A 19,512-nucleotide genomic window follows, 5' to 3' on the forward strand; every position below is an offset into this window, starting at 1 on the left:
TAGCAAAAAATAAGTTAAAGACTAGATAAAACATTGTTGTTGGTATGTCTAGCATAACTAGGGTGACGTCTTATGATCCACATGTGCAGAATTTCCGTGAATCACAGCACTTGTGATAGGTCAAAAAAAATCAGCAAGCTAAAAGCTGCTTTTTGTGATCAATCACAAACCACCACTGAAACGGAAACCAAACTAAAAAATTGATTTGTGACTTTGATATAGGCAAATAAAATGATAGCTGGTTCGTCCTGCTTCTAAGTAGTGGTCAACACTAATCAATCGCATCGCTTCTACTTGACCTTTAACATTGTCACAAATATGGCATTAACAAACCAGGAGCGCGTTCCATTTTTAAGGTTTAATCCATTAATTTTGAATCGGGCAAACCTGACAAAATCAACAAATTGTATGTAAAAGTAATTGTTAATTGAAAAATCACCTAGACATCATTTCAAAAATAAGTTTTTAGTTTCAGTGGAAAAAGCACTTGAAACAGCGAATATGGAATGCGAGGACAACTCGTGTCGAACCTACGATCGGCTTAGATCCCCTACGGATAAACCGGTCACAAAACTCCAACGACCGCATTCCTCGAATTCAAATAGCGTTATAAACCCCTCAACGCAGAGACCTGCTTCGACGACTGGCACGGAGAAGGCGACCACGTCCAGACCGTCATCCGTATGCTCTGATGGACTAACCTCGAAACTAGGTAAGATTTTTCTGTTTGGTATGACCGTCATGTTTTCAGTTTGTAATTGATTAGGATCATCGTCGAGCGTTTTATCATCGGGTTCCTCTACGTCCACGCTGGTGGGCGAGGCCCCGGAACCTCAACAGGTAGTGCGACTACACTATGCTAGTCTGGACCTAAAAACAGACCCATCGGACAAACGAAGTCCGAGGACATCCAATGAAAACAGTGGTAACGATGGACAGAACGCGACCTTTGTGTACGCGGACATAGACTTTATTAGGAGCGAGGAGCTGAGGAGTGCCAATAATGGCGGTACCTCGAGTAACAAGAATACCAGTGCGGTAGTTAATTGAACCGTATAGGAAATTATTTAGCGGAATTTTATTGAGTGCAGTTTGGTCCCTTCCGGGTCTTTTAGATTGTGTACGTTTAGGATAAGTTGGTTTATCGAATATGGCGCCCCAACTAAGATGCTTAATTTTACGCTTCAATTTCGCTTTTTTTTCATCCCAGTCGATTGGACCTGGTTCGGTCCAATTTACATAATATTAGGAAAATTACGAGTATAATCGACGTAGGCCTCGACAAAGCCTTAACCCATCTAGTTAAAGACCGGAACCCAATCGACTGGAGCTTTGTAACGGATTTTCTTTTTGAAATAGACTGATTATGTAAACAATTTTTTACATTGCATATTGTGTGTTTTGTATACATATCTAAATTTATATTATATAATTATATACTACGTATAGGGTAAATTTACGTCTGCTATGGAAACAATTTAAGTTTCGGGAGTTCACTTTTACAACAATGTTAAGGATTTCACAAGATTCAAGATGTCCAAAGATGTGTCTGGATGAGATTTTAAATATAAAATTGCCGGTAGAAGGCGCAGCTCGGACGATACAGAGCCTGGAAATGACCACGTTTACGTGGTAAAACTCCAATCCACTATGAGAACTCATCTGTCAAAGTGTCAAACCATATTTTAACCAAATAATTGTCACTTTATGGTTGTAGCCAACATTTTCAGAAATCCTGGTGTGCTCCGTTTTAATTCCAATCACTTTGCGTGGGTTTTAAATCGTTAGTTTTTCTCTAAAACACGTTGACAAAGTAGATAACATTTTGAGAATCTTTGATTTTATCCTGACATCAAATTGTCAGTCTAAAACATTTCGGAAACCACAGAGACGGTCAGTATTACAAATATAGTTTGCAACGCCTGTCCGACTCGGTTTCTAAACAATAATATTTTTAACAGGTTTAATTTGCAACTTTTTTAATACATTTTGAGAACTGTTTTTTTAGAATTTATATTGCAAATTTTAACCCAAAAAGTTGCTTAGTTTTTATTTTATGTGTAGATTAACAAAGTCTGCAGTTTTCAAAAAGCTTTAAACTGAAAGCTTTCAAGCAAACTTGTGCTTCTAATTAAAACTTTCAACTGAATTAAATTAGTTCTTAAAAGTTGCGCATTTTTAAATCCTGAGGTTCTCAAACGTTACTCTTTGTCATTTGTATAGTAAGTTGAACAGAAACTGGAATTTTTTTCTGGAACAGAAGTTGTCAAAATGTGAGGTGTCAAAAAATACTAAAAACGGACACTTATAGAATTTCTAGGCTTATTATTAACATTTGATACGCTTATAAACATACAGTAAACAAGGTGATTTCACCCCCATTTTTCCAACATCCAGAAACATTTTTGGTGCGTCAGTTTACCACGTCAAAAAAAAAAAACACGCAAGTACAACATATCACGAAAAAGAAAAACTTACGTACTCTCGATTATACCCAACCTATTAGCTTTTTCTGAATAGGGAAATAATATTTATATTCAAGGCCTTTAAGGTCCTAGGCAGCCCTACTATAATATTATATGTATATCTAGCTGTTAAGGTTTTTTAATCCAATTTTGTTAGCGGTTAAACGAATGGAACTGCATAGGCTAAGTTTATTAATACGGAAACTTAATCCGAAATTAGTTTTTTCCTTCGGCAACTGGTCTTAGTAGAGCGATTTTTACTGCAGAACTGGACCTGCTTATTGGGCCATTTAAGACTTTTCTAAGCATTTTACAGAGCTGAAACAGACTGATTACGGCTATCCTTGGCCTTTTAGTGTATACAATAAAAAATTACACTACAGGCAGGATCAAACGTTTACCTATCACTGCCGGAAATAATTACCCCATCTAAATCGACTTTAACAAAATATATAGGCGTTAATATAGTAGGTCGTTGAGCTTCTGCTGACCCGAAAAGTGCCCTTGTTTGCCGAAGTTTTAGCCAATTTTTTTAGCAAAATGTTGAATTTTACTGAACTACAAAGAATCTTTGTTTCCTACCCAAAGTGACGTCGACACAGTATTTTTGCATCGTAGTTTACGTTTGTAACTTCGTAAATAAGGTATACACTGTTGTGGTGTGTTTTCGAGTATACTATATCCCCTAACTTGATGTATACTATAGTAAATAATTAACTAAAAAAAATATAAAATTTTATAAATATACGTAATAACTCATATTATGCGACTTTAGTAATACATTTTTTTCGATCGGACTGCCGGAGGTTGTCTGCTGAACAAACCCATATTTACCAACCCCGGTGTTTATTATGATTATTATTACAAAACCGAATTTTAAATGAAATAGTTAACAAAATATATTTTCTACACACACATAACAATAAATAATTCTCGAGGCTCAAAAAAAAACAATATTCCTATAGTAATAGTTCAAACATTATTTGTTTCCTACTTTGTAAGTTATTGTTTTTATCCTTCGGTTAGTTCGTAAAATTTATTTATTTGTACTATTATTGCTACTATTATAGTTATTATTATCGTAATTAATCGTTGTTGGGCAGTTTTTTTGTTAATAATCCTGCAAAATAAGCCTTGGTTTATACTTTACTGATATTGAGATACGGCCGAGTTTAATAATAATGTTGTAGTTACTGAAGTTTGATGTCGTATTCTTTTTGAACCACAATATGAAATTAAATTACTAAATCCACTTGTAATAAATGCACGTGGATTTTTTTTGCTGTAACGTTGCATTTAAATCTCTTTGTATTGTTAACAGAAAAATGTTCAATAAATATTTTTAACATATATAATTGTTTTGTTTTTTATACCTATACTAAACTGTCGTCATTAATAAATACCTAACACTGCCCAAAATTTTCAAGAGAAGAATTTGTTAAAATGATTGCCTAAAATTTTGAAGGATAAATTAAAAGAATATTTTGAGTTGGCAAGGTGCCTAAAATTTTTAAAACAAAATTAGATGAATGTGATAAAATGATTGAGCTATGTGCTTACTTCCGCAAATACGGCACTGATTTTAATTCTTCTTTTTTAGTTCCCGTAGCTTTTTATTTTCTTCTTGTTCCTTTCAATTGTTGTTCTTTTAGTGTATAGAATACCACTTATTTTGACATGAAAATTGTATTGTCTAACTTTGACGCTATTTCTTCACTCTTTTCAAGTGTTTTTTTTTAAATCTGATGATGTCTTTTATTCTCACATTTTAATACTGGTTTGTCTTTCCTTTTTCTTCTCCTTTCGATTTTTCATCTTTGAGTCTAATAGAACACAATTTTTGGCGCAAAAATTGTATTGTCTGATTTGAGTTCTTTTTTCTCTTCATTTTTAAATTGTTGTGTACCAAAGACGTAAAAATGCAAACAACATTTTTTTATGACGAGAAATATTAAATCGTTAGTTATTTTGCTTTTGAGTACTAAACATAACTTTCTTTATCCTGGGTATGTTGATTATTTGAGGGTCTGTCACTTTACTTGTTATTATTTCACACGTTATTGTTTGTACTGTTTTTATATTGTTACCCTTTATTTGCTAGTGTCATTGCTATTATGTCAATTTTTGGACCCTGGGCGTAAAAACACTATTTTACGCCCGAAAATGGGGTGATCTAAAAATGGTCTATGACGCCCAGAAGTACAAAAATTTGATTTCAACCGGATAACAAGTAAGCTTAAGCTTCTGAAGAAGTTCAAGCGCAGAACCCTGTAAACTACATTTTACACTACTTACTGAGTAATAATTACTTCTGAAAACCAAATCACATACACTTTCCATTATGCACCTTTGTTAAAAGTTTAAATGATGACTTAATATCACCATCACCTTCAATTTAGAAAGAAAGTTATCAATTTACATAACGTCCAATTAAAGATCCGTTCACGATTTGTTTTGACTAGTCCAATAAGTTGCAAATCTGCATGAATAATTAATAGATCGACCTTTAAAAAAAAGAGCTGAACCAAATTTTTGGCAAATAAAAGCTAACAAATTAGGGAAATTAATATGAATCCAAGACGTTAGAAGTAATCAATAAAATAATCACGTATCTGCACTGAACATGTCATTCAAATTACATAAGATTTGTCCATCACTTTTGGTATAGTAAAACGCCCCGTAATTCCTACGTGAGAACGATGTTAACCGTATCAAATTTTAATCAAATAATAGTCCCTGACCACAATCAGCGAAAGTATTGTATTACATTTCTCCATATCATCCTCATTCGGATTTGGATTGGTTAATCAATCCCCCCTACTTGCAGTTTTACGTTATAGTGTATATAAATAATTACAACAACGCTAATAAAGGAAGTCATTCTTTTTGTGATAGTGGTAGAGGTGTAATATCAACCATGGAGTTTAGATTGAATGTGAGTTTTTTTAGTATTTCAAAAGTGGTTAAGTTAATATAATAGGTGGTTACAGGTTTTGATCTTAATGGCGATGGCAACGTCGACCCTAGGACAACAAAACAATCCTCCTTCAGGACCTCAAAATCCTTTAGGGGTGCGTTATTCAGCTTCCACCGACGTCTCCCATATTTCTTTCAACTCCCCTCTGGTAACTTATGGAGAATCTTTAAATGAAATTCAACTACCAGCTGCACCAATTCAACCAGCCAATTTGAAGCAGTTGCCTCGAAACCAAGAAGAGGCAACAAACCAACAAACCACTTTAGGTAGGTAACATAATTTTCATTAAAATCATAAGCTGAGTGAAGGTTTTCTAGGCAATCAGGCCCAAACACAACAGCTACAAACTGCCCCAGAACCACAGCAAAGATATATTTCAATCCAACAATACCCAGCTAATCCACAACTTCAAAACAACCAGCCCGGATTCAGTTTAACCCAAACTTTACCAGCAGCACAGCCTCAGCAACGATACACTACTCCAATTCAACCCGCCCAACCTCAGCAACAGTACCCTGCACCCCCTCAGCTACAACAACCCTACACTTTACCACCAACCGCTGCGCAGCAGTACTTGGAACAGCCTCAGCAACCTTATGTCCTGCCTCAACAGTACGCAACTCAACAACCGCAGCAACCATACTTAAACGGACAACAATCTCAGTATTTAGCTGCACAACCTCAACAATATTTAGCTGGGCAACAGCAACAGTATTTAGCTGGGCAACAGCAACAGTACTTGGCTGGGCAACAGCAACAGTATCTAGCTGGTCAACAATTGCAGTACCCTAACTATCCAGCCAGTACTGGATATTTTGCAACCGGACCTTACGCTGCGCAGTACCAGCCTCAGCAATTGTTATCGAGGCAAGTGGTACCTCAAGCTTTGGTGCCTCAACCAGTGGCTCCATCTGCTCAACTCGTGTCAAGGGTGGCGTTCAACGGGCCTTCGGCCGGGTTCAGTTATGGTTTTTAGGGTTCGGGGTGGTTTTACTGGTAATTTAAGGTTCCTATAATTGTTGCATTTTGTACAGATTATGAAATATTGCTCAGAGATTTTAATATATTGAATTTTACGCTAGTTTGTGTTTCTGTTAACAGTCGTACAATATTTCAGGAAGAAGCTAAAATGCTAACTCTCTAAAGTCCAACTAAACGTGCATAATTTCTAGGTTTTTATACCTAAAATGACCAAAATTAACAATAGATAGAAGTCGCAGTAAGAACTTGATTTTCCTGAAATAAAATAAATTAGAAAAAAAAAAACGAAAAAAAAATAATTAGAAAAACTCTAATTTTCCTATCATATTAACATTTTTTGTCACTTATCATAAAAAACTAAACTGTTCAACGCTCATGTGGTTTATAATCTCCAGCGCCAACCAAACCATCATTAGCTACTGAGGCTAAAGAAGAAAACGACCAAAAAAACCTGAGATATTAACGAAAAATGTGGGCAGTACCAGCTCCAGTAAACAAGTTCCGATGATCAAGAAAACCGGTGACCTCAACCCGTTAACCCAGATTCCCGGCCAAATTTCCTTAGCAAACGCGGAAGATGCACTGTCCAGTACGTCTGGTACTGTTTACGGTACGACCGGAAAATGCGCCTTTCGGCAGAATAGTTCAAGTTCAAACCAGCTAAAATGAAAGGGAACGTTATTTGCGTGTGGTTGGTAGCGTTGTGGTTCCAGGAAGTTGAGATAGCCGCAGTACCATTAGTTGATGTGGATATTTGGGCTGATGCAGTGATAAGTGAAGATAAAAACAATGTCACCCAGTTTTTGGGGGAAAAGAACTTTAACAGGTTACCTAGAGGTACAATTATTTTGATAAGATTTTTTTTATTGTAATCAGTGTGGAAAGTTGTATTTTTTTGCATGTGTATTTAATTTTAATTTAGTACATGCTTTATTGTCCGAAGACGAAGAAGTTACAGGGTCGTCAAAATAATAGAGTATAATTTAAAACTTGTCACCACGAAAATTGTTTTATGAACTTTTATACATAAACAAATCGTGCGAAAAACTTCTCACTCTCCGCACTGTTCAAATTCCTTCCAGCACGCAACAACGTGCAGTAAAATAATTTTACCGCACTAGAATAACATTTTTTTTATTTCAGTTTTGAATTTCTTTCCTGTTCCTTTTGTTGAGGAGTGTAAATCTAATGACGGTCGTAGACGAGGTAAATGAGACTTAATGCAGGCATTTTAGAATTACTAATTACATTTGAAACTCTTTAAAATCCTACACTAAACACCTGATAATGTTAAATTTCATTTAGGAATATGCATGAATACCTACGAATGTCGTATCCAAGAAGGAAAATCTCACGGTTTTTGTGCTTTTGGTTTCGGAGTTTGCTGCGTATGTAAGTAACCCAAATTCCTTTAATCCTGCTATAACCACCAACTACCCCCTTCATCTAGTTACAGCAACCTGCGAACAAGAAGTGTTCAACAATTTGACTTATTTCGTAAATCCCAACTATCCCGACTTAACCACAGGAATGTCGTCTTGCCAGGTCAAAGTTAAAAAAATCGATCCTGAAGTGGTGCAAATTCGGTTTGATTTTATCCACTTTAATTTGGTGAGTTGCAACATATGCTAATGGTATTTTGTCAATTTTGTTGTGAAAAACTGACATTTTAGGGACAACCCAACAGGGTGACTGGAGTATGCGACGAAGACAAGTTTACCATAAAGTCCAAGTCCGGGAGAGAAATCACTTTGTGCGGTATAAACAGCGGACAACATTGTAAGTCACCCAGCAAGCAAAACAAAACCAAGTAAACTTGAATGCTTCCAGTGTATTTTAATGTGGAAAACCTGGAAGAAATCGATTTGTCCATGATGCTGAGCAAAAAAGCGGTGACCAGATTCTGGGAAGTAGTGATTACTCAAGTGTCTTTTGCTGAACAGCCACCACCTGGATGTTTGCAGTATCATACCGGTATTCGACACTCAAATTTCTGACAAACCGAAACACTAAAACTAAGTTTTTAGGGTCAACTGGAACGGTTCAAACACTAAATTTTGCAGACAATGGAAGACACCTGGCCAATCAAGATTACAATATTTGCATTAGGCAGGAAGAAGGATTCTGCGGTATCGCCTATGAACCATGTCACGAAAATGCTTTTAAGATTGCACCAAACTCGGAAGGTATACCTATATATTATATGTATAATAAGTGTGGTTATTACCGTTCGCTGCTTCAAACAAAAGGAGTAATAAGAACCATTCTTATTATACAGGTGTGGTGGTCTTAAAAATATTTATTCTTTTTAAAATTGATTTATTTATTTTTTCTTTTTGCGCAAATTAAAATTTATAAGGGATGCCAGGGATATTTAGATAGAGGTAGAGATGTCAATTTTTTGATAAGAATTTTTTAGAATTGTCAGACATATACAGTGTGGTCCAAATTGGTGATGCATGTATTGGGATCTCGAAAACGGTAAGAGCTACAGAGTCGGTTAAATGGGGAAACTTTTAGAGAATTTTATGTGAAACTTATTTCCGGTTTCCAAATAAAATTATCTTTCTCCGTTTTCTGGAAAATTGGGAAAACGTCAGAGGCTGCATTTTAAACACTCTTTAACAAAGCCAAAGAGAGTTTTGAAACTAAGACATTATTAAGGCACTTTTTTGCCTAGAACACGATGACGTAATTAGAAAAAATCTATCGTCATTGGTTTCCGAGATATGGATGATAACTTTGTAAATTCTTATGGCCGCCTTCAAGATGGCTTATATCATCCATATCTCGGAAACCAATGACGATAGATTTTTTCTAATTACGTCAACGTGTTCTACGTAAAAAAGTGCCTTAATAATGTCTTAGTTGCAAAACTCTGTTTGGCTTCGTTAAAGAGTGTTTAAAATGCAGCCTCTGACATTTTCCCAATTTTCCGGAAAACGGAGAAAGATAATTTAATTTGGAAACCGGAAATAAGTTTTACATAAAATTCTCTAAAACTTTCCCCATTTAACCGACTCTGTAGCTCTTACGGTTTTCGAGATCCCAATACATGCATCACCAATTTGGACCACACTGTATATCTAATTTTCTTGCGAAGCTAAAGCTGCGGACTAATGGAAGAATAGCTTGTAGAAAGCTCCAAACAGTTAATAAACCTTGCGTAAAGAGCTGGCCGGAAATAGTTCGAGAACTAAAGCTAAAGAGGGTGTAATTTGCATTGGGCAGTTCCAGTCAGGTACCAATTGGAAAAAACTGCAAAGCTGTCTAACAGATTTCATCTTTGGAGAGCTAGAGACTGAGCTGATTGCTGCTGTTCAAAAGCGATACTGATACCCCGATGATGTTGTGAGCGAATTCCAGAAAACCTGAAGTAGGAGTCATAGTGCAACACACCACGTGATCTGTAGACGTTTTGTTTCTTGGACTAATTCCGTAAACGTGTCAGAGACAGTAAGTAATTAGACTAATATAGACAGTAGTTCATATATCTGCAATCGTTTCTGGTATCCGATCTATTCATTTAGTAGTAGTGGTAGTCATGTACGTAAACATTGAGCGCCAAACAATTACCCTGTTAGCGTCTGAATAGAAGAGTTACTGTAGTAAAGTAGTTAGGTTAGTTTTGTTTTAGGTTTAGTTATTTCTCCATTTATAAAATAACTTGGCATCCCTGGGATCTATTTTTTTGTAGTTTTTATATGAAAGAATGGATATTAACCAAGATAATCACTCTCGAGAGAGTTTCGATGACATAATATTGCAATTAGACAAATCACTAGAATTGTGTCGTCCAACGGTTCAAGAAAGGAAAACCTTGGAACGACCCAGTCCCCAGAGTGATTGTCTTAACATGGTAAAACCAAAGACAAATACATTACTTACCGCCTGCATATCAGTGCGGTAAAGCACACTTACCACACACTGTCACTCTGTCATAAAATACACTGATGTAAATTAGTTGCAGAGATTGACACTAATGTAGCTGAAGAAGGTTCAGGAGATGACACTTTCGAGGAGTTTTCTCGGGCTATAGATTTTTGTAACGACAAAATCGTACTGCCTTGTGATTCTGAAGAGTTACTAATGATGGTAAATAGCTTGTTTTTTAATAAAAAAAATGCTATATTCGTTGCGTTTTAGCCAGAATATTTGGGTTTGCAAGCGGGCAGTTGCACGTCAGCACATTGCGGACCAAGTTTATGCCAGTCCGATGATTTTCCGTGCCGAATCGAAACCAGTGTGGTTCCTTTCAATATTGGGGTGCACTTTGGTCAGAACGAGAGAGAAAGTTCACCAGAAGACAATTTAGGAATGTGCCTTAATTACGAACAGATAGCTTGCAATGATTGACTTGAATTTAGTGTAATAGAAAATTTGAAAACTAGTCAAATGTATGAGTGTGATTTACTAATAAATCAAACACTTTTTTAAATTTAACAAGTCATAAAGCTTCTTGGATCAAATATTCCAAGAGGTAAAAACTATACAGGTTTGTGCACGTTATTCGATCAGGAAGATTGTGACTAAATTGGTATTAAAACATGTTTTTGTTCAAACGGTCGTGAAGTACTCACTTCACGTACAGTTTAGCGGCCGTGAAATAAACTTTTACAGCCCTACGGCCGAAAAAAAAATACAGGGAAAAAGTAAATTAACAATCACTATGTCACCGTCTACGCTTATTATTGCTTTCTGGTTACGATTTCTCTATGTGACCACTGTGTGCACCAATTACAGCAGTACACCCATCCATATCAGTACAGCAATCTTCGTCTCCCAATTTCATTTTTGCGTAAATGAAAAAATGGAAAATATTTCTGACAAGAGTCAGTCTATTATTTAACGTCACATCAACAATGCATAACCAGCAAACTTAACGATAAACGTCACCGTGATTGCTAGACCCTTCTCATTTTATTTATCATAAATTAAGAATTTCTAAATAAATATCGTTTGAACAAAAAATTTTGTGTACACCTCGGCCGTGAAATAATTTTTTCGTCCTCAAGAGCCAAACTTTCTTTCGGCCGAAAAAATACCATTTCACGGCCTAGGTATACAAATAACTATTGATTTTGGAATGAATATACAGAGTAAATCAAATTCGACTCTCATCATCATTCAAGACTCCAAGAACTTAAGCTACTTGCTACGCTCGTGGGCCTAATTGTCCTTTTTGTGAATAAAGAATCAGAAAGTCACTTGTTGTATTAACCACACACAATCTTGTGTCTATTGTAAGTTGTTATCCGTGTCGAATAACATGAATAACCTGTATACCCAATAAAACTACAAATTTTATGTAACTAATTAAAAATAAGTCAATAAACAATATTATTTACTTGATAGCTGCTACGTATCAACTTGGTCATCTCGTAGATGCTCGGAACGAAGTTCTTCCCTTTTGTCACTCAATTCACCCTGTTTGTAAATGATATGTATGTACCTGACAAATAACGAATAATGACTAAATTTGCCTTAAACACCCTAAAACACGTACATCACTATGACAAACACCGCAACTTGCGAACCCATAGTTAGGTAAAATATAGCTTCGGGATGGTTGTGAATGGTTGCGTTGTACAATTTACTGTACAACACTCCGCTCACTAAAGGAATTGCATTATCGGCAACTCCCAAAACTGAAAATGCCTTCCCTACAAAACGTCCCAAATTTAGTAGGTTTTTACGAAAAAGAAACATTTTGCACCTTTCTCTGAGTTGTCTACTATTTTCGAGACCATAGAACGAATCACCGGGGCTACGATTGGTCCAAAAGCGGCAAAAACTCCACCTAAAATACTTCACATTACAACACCAAAACCACTCCTTAACAATTCTAAATACCCATATAAAACACCCAAGTTGTTACAGCTTGCGAATAAAAAATCCTGGCTGTTGTATGAGCTAAAGCTCCTACCATAATAATGACAGTGTCTCTCCAACCCAACAATCTGCTCATTATCGGAATGGCAAACAAAAGCCCCAGGTCCTGGAGAGCACTCTGTACAGTCCTGAACGTACTGTACTGACCCACTGTCCAGTTAAACACCAGCTGACAGTACAAGTACATCATGTTACGTTCATCCCTTTGGAAAACGTATAATGCCATCATCAGGATCAACAGAATTAACACTGTGCGTTTTTTACTGGTTCGGCTAAAAACATATACCAGTTAGACACACTGAAAATGCATATACAGTCTGTCCCAAATTTGATGCTCGCCATTGGAATCTCAGTTATTATTGAAGTAACAAAAATGTCTAAATTAGAAAAGTTTTAACGAATTATATGGCTAATTCAAATCTTTTTTGAAAAATATTCTATTATTTTTTGTTTTCAAGATATTTCGAAAAAAGTGAACAGTGATGATTTCTTACATGGCCATTATTTTGCAAACTGTTTATTGGATAGCCGGTAAACTTCGACGTTGTTAGGACACTTTGTTCTGAAGAATAATTTGGTTGTCCCAAAAATGTTCTATCTATGTATTGTGGCCAGCCCGTTCGCCAGATATTATCCCTCGGGATTTGTATTTGTGGGGAGCCACTAAAAATGAAGTTTACGAATTTGATCCTCATGAAACAATTGAAGAATTAGAAGCGAGAACTCAAAATGTCCTTAATTCTATCAAAAGAAATACTTTAAAGCGAGTTTGTCGAGCCGTCATTAAAAGATATCAAGAATGTATCGATCAAAATGGCCGACATTTCGAACAGTTTGTATAAATTATTATCTTAAGTTTGTCTTGAAATTATGCGATATTTGTTAAATATTGTTTATGTTTCATTAAAATTTAATTTTGTTTATTGTGTAGTACATCAATAAAATGGTAATTTTTTGGGCTATCAAATAGCACAAAATTAAGTATGACTTCTATATGAAAAAAAGTTAGTATCCTCACCTCAAAAACAGAAAACGATCATTTTCCTGGCTACCCAAATATTCCTCAAAACAAAGTGCGCTAATAATGTCAAAGCTAACTAATGACATGTCCACTAAACGGTTTGCACAATAATGGCCAAAGAAATAATCATCATTTTTCAGTTTTGTTCAAATATTTCGAAAACAAAAAATGCTGGGTTATTTTTCAAAAAAGATTTGAATTAGCCATGTAATTCTTTAAAACTTTTCTAATTTAAACATTTTTGTACCTTCAATAATAACTGAGATCCCAATGGCGAGCATCGAATTTGGAACAGACTGTATAAAATCTACAAAACCTTTTGGTAATGGTTTTGGTAGTATTGAGAATATGGCTCAGATCAAAGAAGTCCAAAAAGAGATTTCCAGCCTCACTAACTGGTCGTTGAGTGGTTGTAGTGCGCCACTGCAGTCTGAGCATAGAATACAATATGGCAGCAGCCAAGAGACTAGCGTTAATGATAAACATAATGGTGTATGACTCGTCCACTTTACTGAAATATCGTAAAAATGGTTGATAAAGTGGGTTTTGACCGTGTAAACTGACGCACCTGTAGATGAAATTTCCTAAAGCAATACCAATGGGCATGGAAGCTAAGTAGCACACTTCCAGTAACGTTACCCTAAGTGTGCGGTTTTTACTACTACTAACGTCAACCAGGTAAGTGAATGCAGCAGCAAAAATTGCCACGTCAGCTCCTTAAATGTTAAGATTATTTTACAATTATTTGTGCGATAGATGGTGCAAACAAAACGGAAAAATTTGCTTATAGACATGTTCTTAATAAAATAATAAAACTTTTTCGTTTCGGCTCAACGTTTAAACTTCCTCTACGTCCAGTATTTTTTAGAAGAAAATGGTATTAATGTAACACTAACTAAAATTTCTTCTGTCATGTCTCATATGTGATCAACATCGATTTTACAGCAATCACTTTGCCATAAATCATGAAAAGAAACAAAACTTATTTTAACAAATTCGTTTTCTTTATGAGAAAACATCTCTTGGCCTCCAAGATTACTGGATTGCAATTTTTTTCTCTGGGAATATTTAAAAGAAAAAGGTAGTCCAGGCCTAATTATTTGATTGATTTGGACTAGTTCCAGTAAAAGTCAATAGAAGACACCCTTTGAAAGATGGAAATTAAAACGAGATCACTATTTTATTTACTGTAAAATAGCAATTTACATAAATTATTTCTTTTACCCTTGAATGCCTACAAAGTGTTTCACCAAAAGGTGTTTAATGGTCGCTTTATGTTAAAAAAGTGATACTGTTCTCGTGGACTTCATCCCCCTGTGATTTAGAAGTAGACATGCATTATTGACTTCATCCTTGTCTATTGTTCACTTTCAGAAAGGGTAAATATCTAAGTGAATGTCTTCCAAAAAAAAAAAACATTTACTGATTAGGGCTTCTATTTCAGTCATTGTCAGTTTGAAAACCATCGAAATTTATTTGATTTGTTTACTATTAATTCTTTTCCGTTCCTTTGTGTTGTTAATCATTTATAAAGTTTTCAGTTTACCACACCACCACAGTTCTTTTAAGAGCTATTGTTTCTACGCTTTTAACATTCTGTAAGTACTTTCATAATATTATTATTAATATTTTTATTTCTTTTATGTCGGCTGTCACGATCTAACCAAAATTGGCACAATTACTAACCTGTTTTGAAAAAAAAGTGGGAGTGTCTATTATGGTTTTTATTTAGCCATTTGGTTTTTCCTAAATTCGGAATTACTTACTATTACAGTATTTTTTTAGAAAATGCCTGGAAAAATTCTCTACAGACAAGCCCAGCAGTTAATTCTTAACCTTTGTGAATATTTTGAATTGGAAAAAACCAATGGAGGACCTTTAGAAGCTTTATCATCTGTTCAGGAAGAAAATAAGGAATTTTAAGACCTTACATTTTCTTACTGATGTATTTTTTTGATACTAGAATGTTGCAGCTGCTTTGAAAATTTCCCGCAAAACTGTTTATTCGATTCGGAAAAAGCAAGCAAGTAATCTTATGATTTTCTCACCTAGAAAACGTAAATCGAGATGTTATCGACGGGCCAAGACCACTGATTTATCTGAAAGCATTAAAATGGTTGTTCGAAATACATTATATGATATGTACAACGATAGTATGTCAATAATAGTAAAATATATCTACTTTTGTAAGAAACATCTATTAACATTTCATTGTTTCCAGAGACTGAGATTTTTGGGTTGCATTATAGATTTTTCATAAAAATTTCTTCAAACATATTAATAATAAAGTCATAGAAAAAATAAAATAAGCGTCTAAAATGTTTTCCAGCGGGTTTAAAATAAAATAAGTGGATTGCAACCTGAAAATGAGATATGAGATACTACAGCATCACTCAGAATGTCTTATTGAATTTTTAATTTGTTGTATTTATTTTAGAGAAACATGTAACCATCCAGAACCTAAATCAAAAGCTTAAAGTTAAAGAAATACTACATATTGGTGATACATCTCTGCGAATTTTGGTAAATAAATTACGTTTCAAATTTAGACGGAATTCTATGATCCAAACGGAGACTTCTCATAAATAAAAAATGTTATTTCGGTCAAGATATTTTTGATTTGCTTTAGTATAAGGTTGTTTTAGTGCAAATTTGCAGCCAAAGATCTCTACTTTTTGACTGACAATACACGCAAAATTTTAAACGTGACGAAGCTTTAGACACGCCCTTTTCTATAATATGAACACAACAGGTTTGTTGACGAAAACTTGATTTGATTCTTATGATTATAAATGACGTAGCCTTCGTGACGCACAGGTAAACTCACTCCCCGAGAACAGTACATGCAAAACGTCAATAAATTCTTTGTCACCTTTAAAGCAATTACCTGTCATTTAACCCATAAATTGTGGTCACTACTCATGTGTAGGTTATATGGTATATCAGTTATATTTTAGTTCTTAGATAAAATCTACCTCTTGTTGCAACAAAAACAGATAATAAACAAATTAATCCAAACTATATCCAATTTCCTCATTGATTGCACCAGTCAGTAAAGATGGAAAACTAACCAGTAAAAGCCATAGGTAAGGTTGCAGTAGTAACAATATACTCCACCGGCCAACTAGTCTGAATCGAATTGACTACAATCATAGTGGAGTAGTAAAATTTGCCTATTAAACCCATAATAAGTGGTATCTTCCTCCCTCTTCTATCAGACCAGGCTCCCATAAAAAAAGCCAAAATAATCTGACCAGCATGACCTGCAATGTCGTTCCACAAGTGAAAGTTTGATACCGTTATCTGAAACCAGCTTTGATTACTTATAATTGTCTATTCCAAAATCACGTCATGGATTAAAAGATTAAATCACAATTAAAACCAGTGATGGTTCAATTAAACGTAATCCGTCATTAAGAAAAGCGTGATTTTAAACAATTTAACTCACCTGAACTTCCTTAGTGATATTCTCGTACTGTTCTTGGTTGATGTTCCGACAAACAGTTTCATTGTAGCCGTGATTGACTCTGCAAGCTTTGTAGACAAAAAAAGCTTGTTCAATCACAGAGGTGATCATAAATGCCATCATATACAAAACCATGGTGGGTTCAACTGTTATGTTTTTTATGAGGACTGTTATGTAATAGTTTAGGGTTTTTGGGCGTGGAGTGGATGCCTCTGTAGAACTTTGTAGAGGCTCATCCATCTAAAAAAGTGAATAATTCAGTCATTGACTCAGTTATTGATAATCTGATCGCCAAGAAATTTATTTACTACTTTCCTGTTTTCTTGGTTGTCATATAAGATGGTTTAGGGTCTCATTTAGTGCACAGAAAATGGAGGCATTTTGGTGCCCATAGAAAACTAACTAACTTGTAACAATTTAACCGGATATGATACAGTTTACAACTAAAGGAAAAAAAACCTTATTTTTTTCTAAATCAATAAAGAAGGAGGAATAATTGTCCTAAAAGCAAAAGGAATTTGACAGTATTCCTGAAAACCTGGAATAGTAAAATGTTGATCTTTTTGCTCCATAATGACAATGATATTTAAAAGTAAGTTAGTTTCAGCATCCAACTCTATTGTGTTAAAAAATTGGTTGCCAAGCAATTTAACTAGTAACTAAAATGATTTTATTTCAACAACAATGAGTTACAGTACAATTATTACCTAGTTGTATATGTTGTATACATAAATAAATGTACATAATATATTGAAAAATAAAGAACTTTTTTACTTCAATAACTAAAAATCTAAATCATTGCCCATGGGTGATGCATTTTGAGGATTATTTGTGATTTGCCCTCAACAACCAACACATTTTGTTAAGTCTTTATGTGGTAGTAGCATGGTGTCAGTTTTTTAACTAAAGTTTTCTGTTTATTCTTTTCTCCAGTTTGTTTAGCCCTTTAAATCAATGTTTCACTAAACATTATTAGACTTTAACAGATGTTACCAAAAGAAAAGGAAAAAACAGATATTATGACACAAACTTGCTTTGAAGTTAATTTTTAAATGAAGGCTAAGAGAAGTGCTTTCACATCTTGTATAGGTCTTTGTATAAGACTATTGTATAAATAATTTTTCAACAAAGTTTAGCAACATGCATAAACATTTCTACATGGTGTAACCAAAGAATAGTGATTTAACAAGAAGAGACAATTGAAAAGAAAAAGTGAATTAGAGAGAGATGGACTTGGACTCCATAGTTAAGAGACAATCCACTGATATCCGCTTTGATCCTTGAATATCAGGAGTTTCATTGGTTGGTGATTCAGGTTGTTGAAGAACATTGCCATATCTCAGACCACTTCAAATATTTGTTTTAAAATATCAGTTTAAAAAAACTAATACCTAGTTAATAAAGGATTGATATCTGCTAATGATTAAGAGGCAAACTTAAAACTTTAAAACACTTTGACTCAAAAGTAGTAAACAATGATTATAAGAAATTAGTTTATATTTAACTGCGAAAATTGGATGCAATTTGTATTTCAAAATGAAATAAGATAAGAGACAACGGCAACATGTTTCCTACCAAAGGCAAACCCAGGTCACCCAAAAACATCAGCCCAACTTCAAAGGAATTATGCTGTCCCTTCTTGTTAAATAGCTATTCTTTGGTGAAACCGTGTTACACACATAATTAATACTTGTTTAAAAACATTACAAAAACATTTATGAACTGAACTACTAACTTAATAAAGAAAAAAACTACCTTAAAGACCCAGGGACCTAAACAGTGCACTATTCACCTAGGGAAGCAATTTAAAAAGTCCATGAATTTAAACTGCAAGCTAACAGTACACAAACACAAAAAAACGTAAACAAATTATTGCTGCCGGTTGCATAGCCCAACAAATAAGCTTGACGTAATCAACAACGGGACAAACTAGAAAAACATCTTTGATTTGGGGGGGTTTTGCCTTCCCGGTTGTTACACAATTCTTGACATTATTAACACACAACAAAAAAGTTAGGTTAGAATGCACCCACATGTTTGGTTGAAACTCCGTCATTGGTCGAAATTGGCGCGCCATTCGCGGTCATTATCTTTGATTCAAAATTCCAAAACTAAATAAATTACGTTTTAAAACTGTATTTAAATACGTTAATTGCTAACGTTTTATACGCCTGCAATCTGCAACAATCAATAAAACCGTAAAAATGTAAAAGAATCACATTCACCTTAAATAAGAGTTTTATTACCTGTTTGTGCGTTTGATTATGTTTAACAAGAGATTAAAATTGTCGAAACAACATCCGTTGGATGAGTGGGTTTGTTTTTTGTTAACACTTAAAATTCTAATTGTTAATCTGGCTGGAATTCTTTGCGTTTTATCTATGTTAATTAGGTTCTTCAAAATCTATAAAAAAATCGAGTGGCCTATGGCAGTGGACTGTTGTCTACAAAAGCTGCGTTGTCAGATTGTTGTTAATGGATTGATCTAAATAGTTTGAAACACTTATTTAAACTAGTTCAAACTTAACTCATCAAAGCCGATGAGAGTAAAGTAAATCTTGAAAAACTGAATACTTAATCTGGTAACCTAATTAGAACGGATAAAATAGAAGGACACTTTACTTTTTTTATTAGTGTAGACTGTAGTGTGACTAGCACAAGAGCGTGTTCTCGATAAAAGCTTATTTTTGTGCTGTATGTACGTGAGAAA

General features: G+C 34.6%; 5 protein-coding genes across 14 annotated transcripts in view; 4 read left to right on the plus strand and 1 right to left on the minus strand.

The window, feature by feature from the left end:
* The window catches only part of LOC145734238 (uncharacterized), a 102,601-nt gene extending 98,781 nt beyond the window's left edge, over positions 1–3,820 (plus strand). For 8 of the 9 annotated variants that reach the window (XM_081987502.1, XM_081987522.1, XM_081987510.1 and 5 more), the window contains 2 exons: positions 470–712; positions 767–3,820. In XM_081987502.1, coding sequence (XP_081843628.1) covers positions 470–712; positions 767–1,050 — 527 coding nt within the window. In that variant the 3' untranslated portion in view covers positions 1,051–3,820. Of the gene's footprint in view, positions 1–222; positions 357–469; positions 713–766 lie in introns of those variants that run through there. The other variant, XM_081987551.1, reaches the window with a different exon arrangement.
* The window catches only part of LOC145734523 (uncharacterized), a 68,436-nt gene that overhangs the window by 33,382 nt on the left and 15,542 nt on the right, over positions 1–19,512 (plus strand). The gene's annotated exons all lie outside the window — the stretch shown is intronic.
* Positions 5,274–6,523, plus strand: LOC145734438 (uncharacterized). Its single transcript, XM_081987797.1, has 3 exons — positions 5,274–5,400; positions 5,456–5,708; positions 5,760–6,523. The coding sequence occupies exons 1-3, from the start codon at positions 5,383–5,385 to the stop codon at positions 6,416–6,418; spliced, it is 930 nt and encodes a 309-aa protein (XP_081843923.1). The 5' UTR covers positions 5,274–5,382; the 3' UTR covers positions 6,419–6,523.
* LOC145734396 (uncharacterized) lies at positions 6,654–10,869 on the plus strand. 2 transcript variants are annotated; one of them, XM_081987713.1, is made up of 9 exons: positions 6,654–7,260; positions 7,567–7,629; positions 7,729–7,815; positions 7,874–8,034; positions 8,097–8,202; positions 8,254–8,397; positions 8,451–8,609; positions 10,388–10,518; positions 10,570–10,869. In XM_081987713.1, exons 1-9 carry the CDS (start codon positions 7,089–7,091, stop codon positions 10,777–10,779), a joined length of 1,233 nt encoding a protein of 410 aa, XP_081843839.1. In that variant the 5' UTR covers positions 6,654–7,088; the 3' UTR covers positions 10,780–10,869. The 2 variants fall into 2 exon arrangements, with proteins under 2 accessions (XP_081843839.1, XP_081843849.1); XM_081987723.1 differs by having other exon boundaries at positions 10,394–10,518.
* On the minus strand, positions 11,632–19,204 carry LOC145734313 (putative peptidoglycan muropeptide transporter SLC46). The gene is made up of 10 exons (XM_081987613.1): positions 19,049–19,204; positions 18,836–18,980; positions 16,785–17,042; positions 16,408–16,639; positions 13,905–14,052; positions 13,653–13,847; positions 12,277–12,587; positions 12,140–12,223; positions 11,930–12,086; positions 11,632–11,875 (listed from the first exon to the last, which is right to left on the minus strand). The coding sequence occupies exons 2-10, from the start codon at positions 18,887–18,889 to the stop codon at positions 11,782–11,784; spliced, it is 1,533 nt and encodes a 510-aa protein (XP_081843739.1). The 5' UTR covers positions 18,890–18,980; positions 19,049–19,204; the 3' UTR covers positions 11,632–11,781.

The sequence above is a fragment of the Ips typographus genome, linkage group LG1, assembly GCF_016097725.1.
Source record: "Ips typographus isolate SLU linkage group LG1, UJ_Ityp_2.0, whole genome shotgun sequence".
Taxonomy (NCBI): Eukaryota; Metazoa; Arthropoda; class Insecta; order Coleoptera; family Curculionidae; genus Ips; species Ips typographus.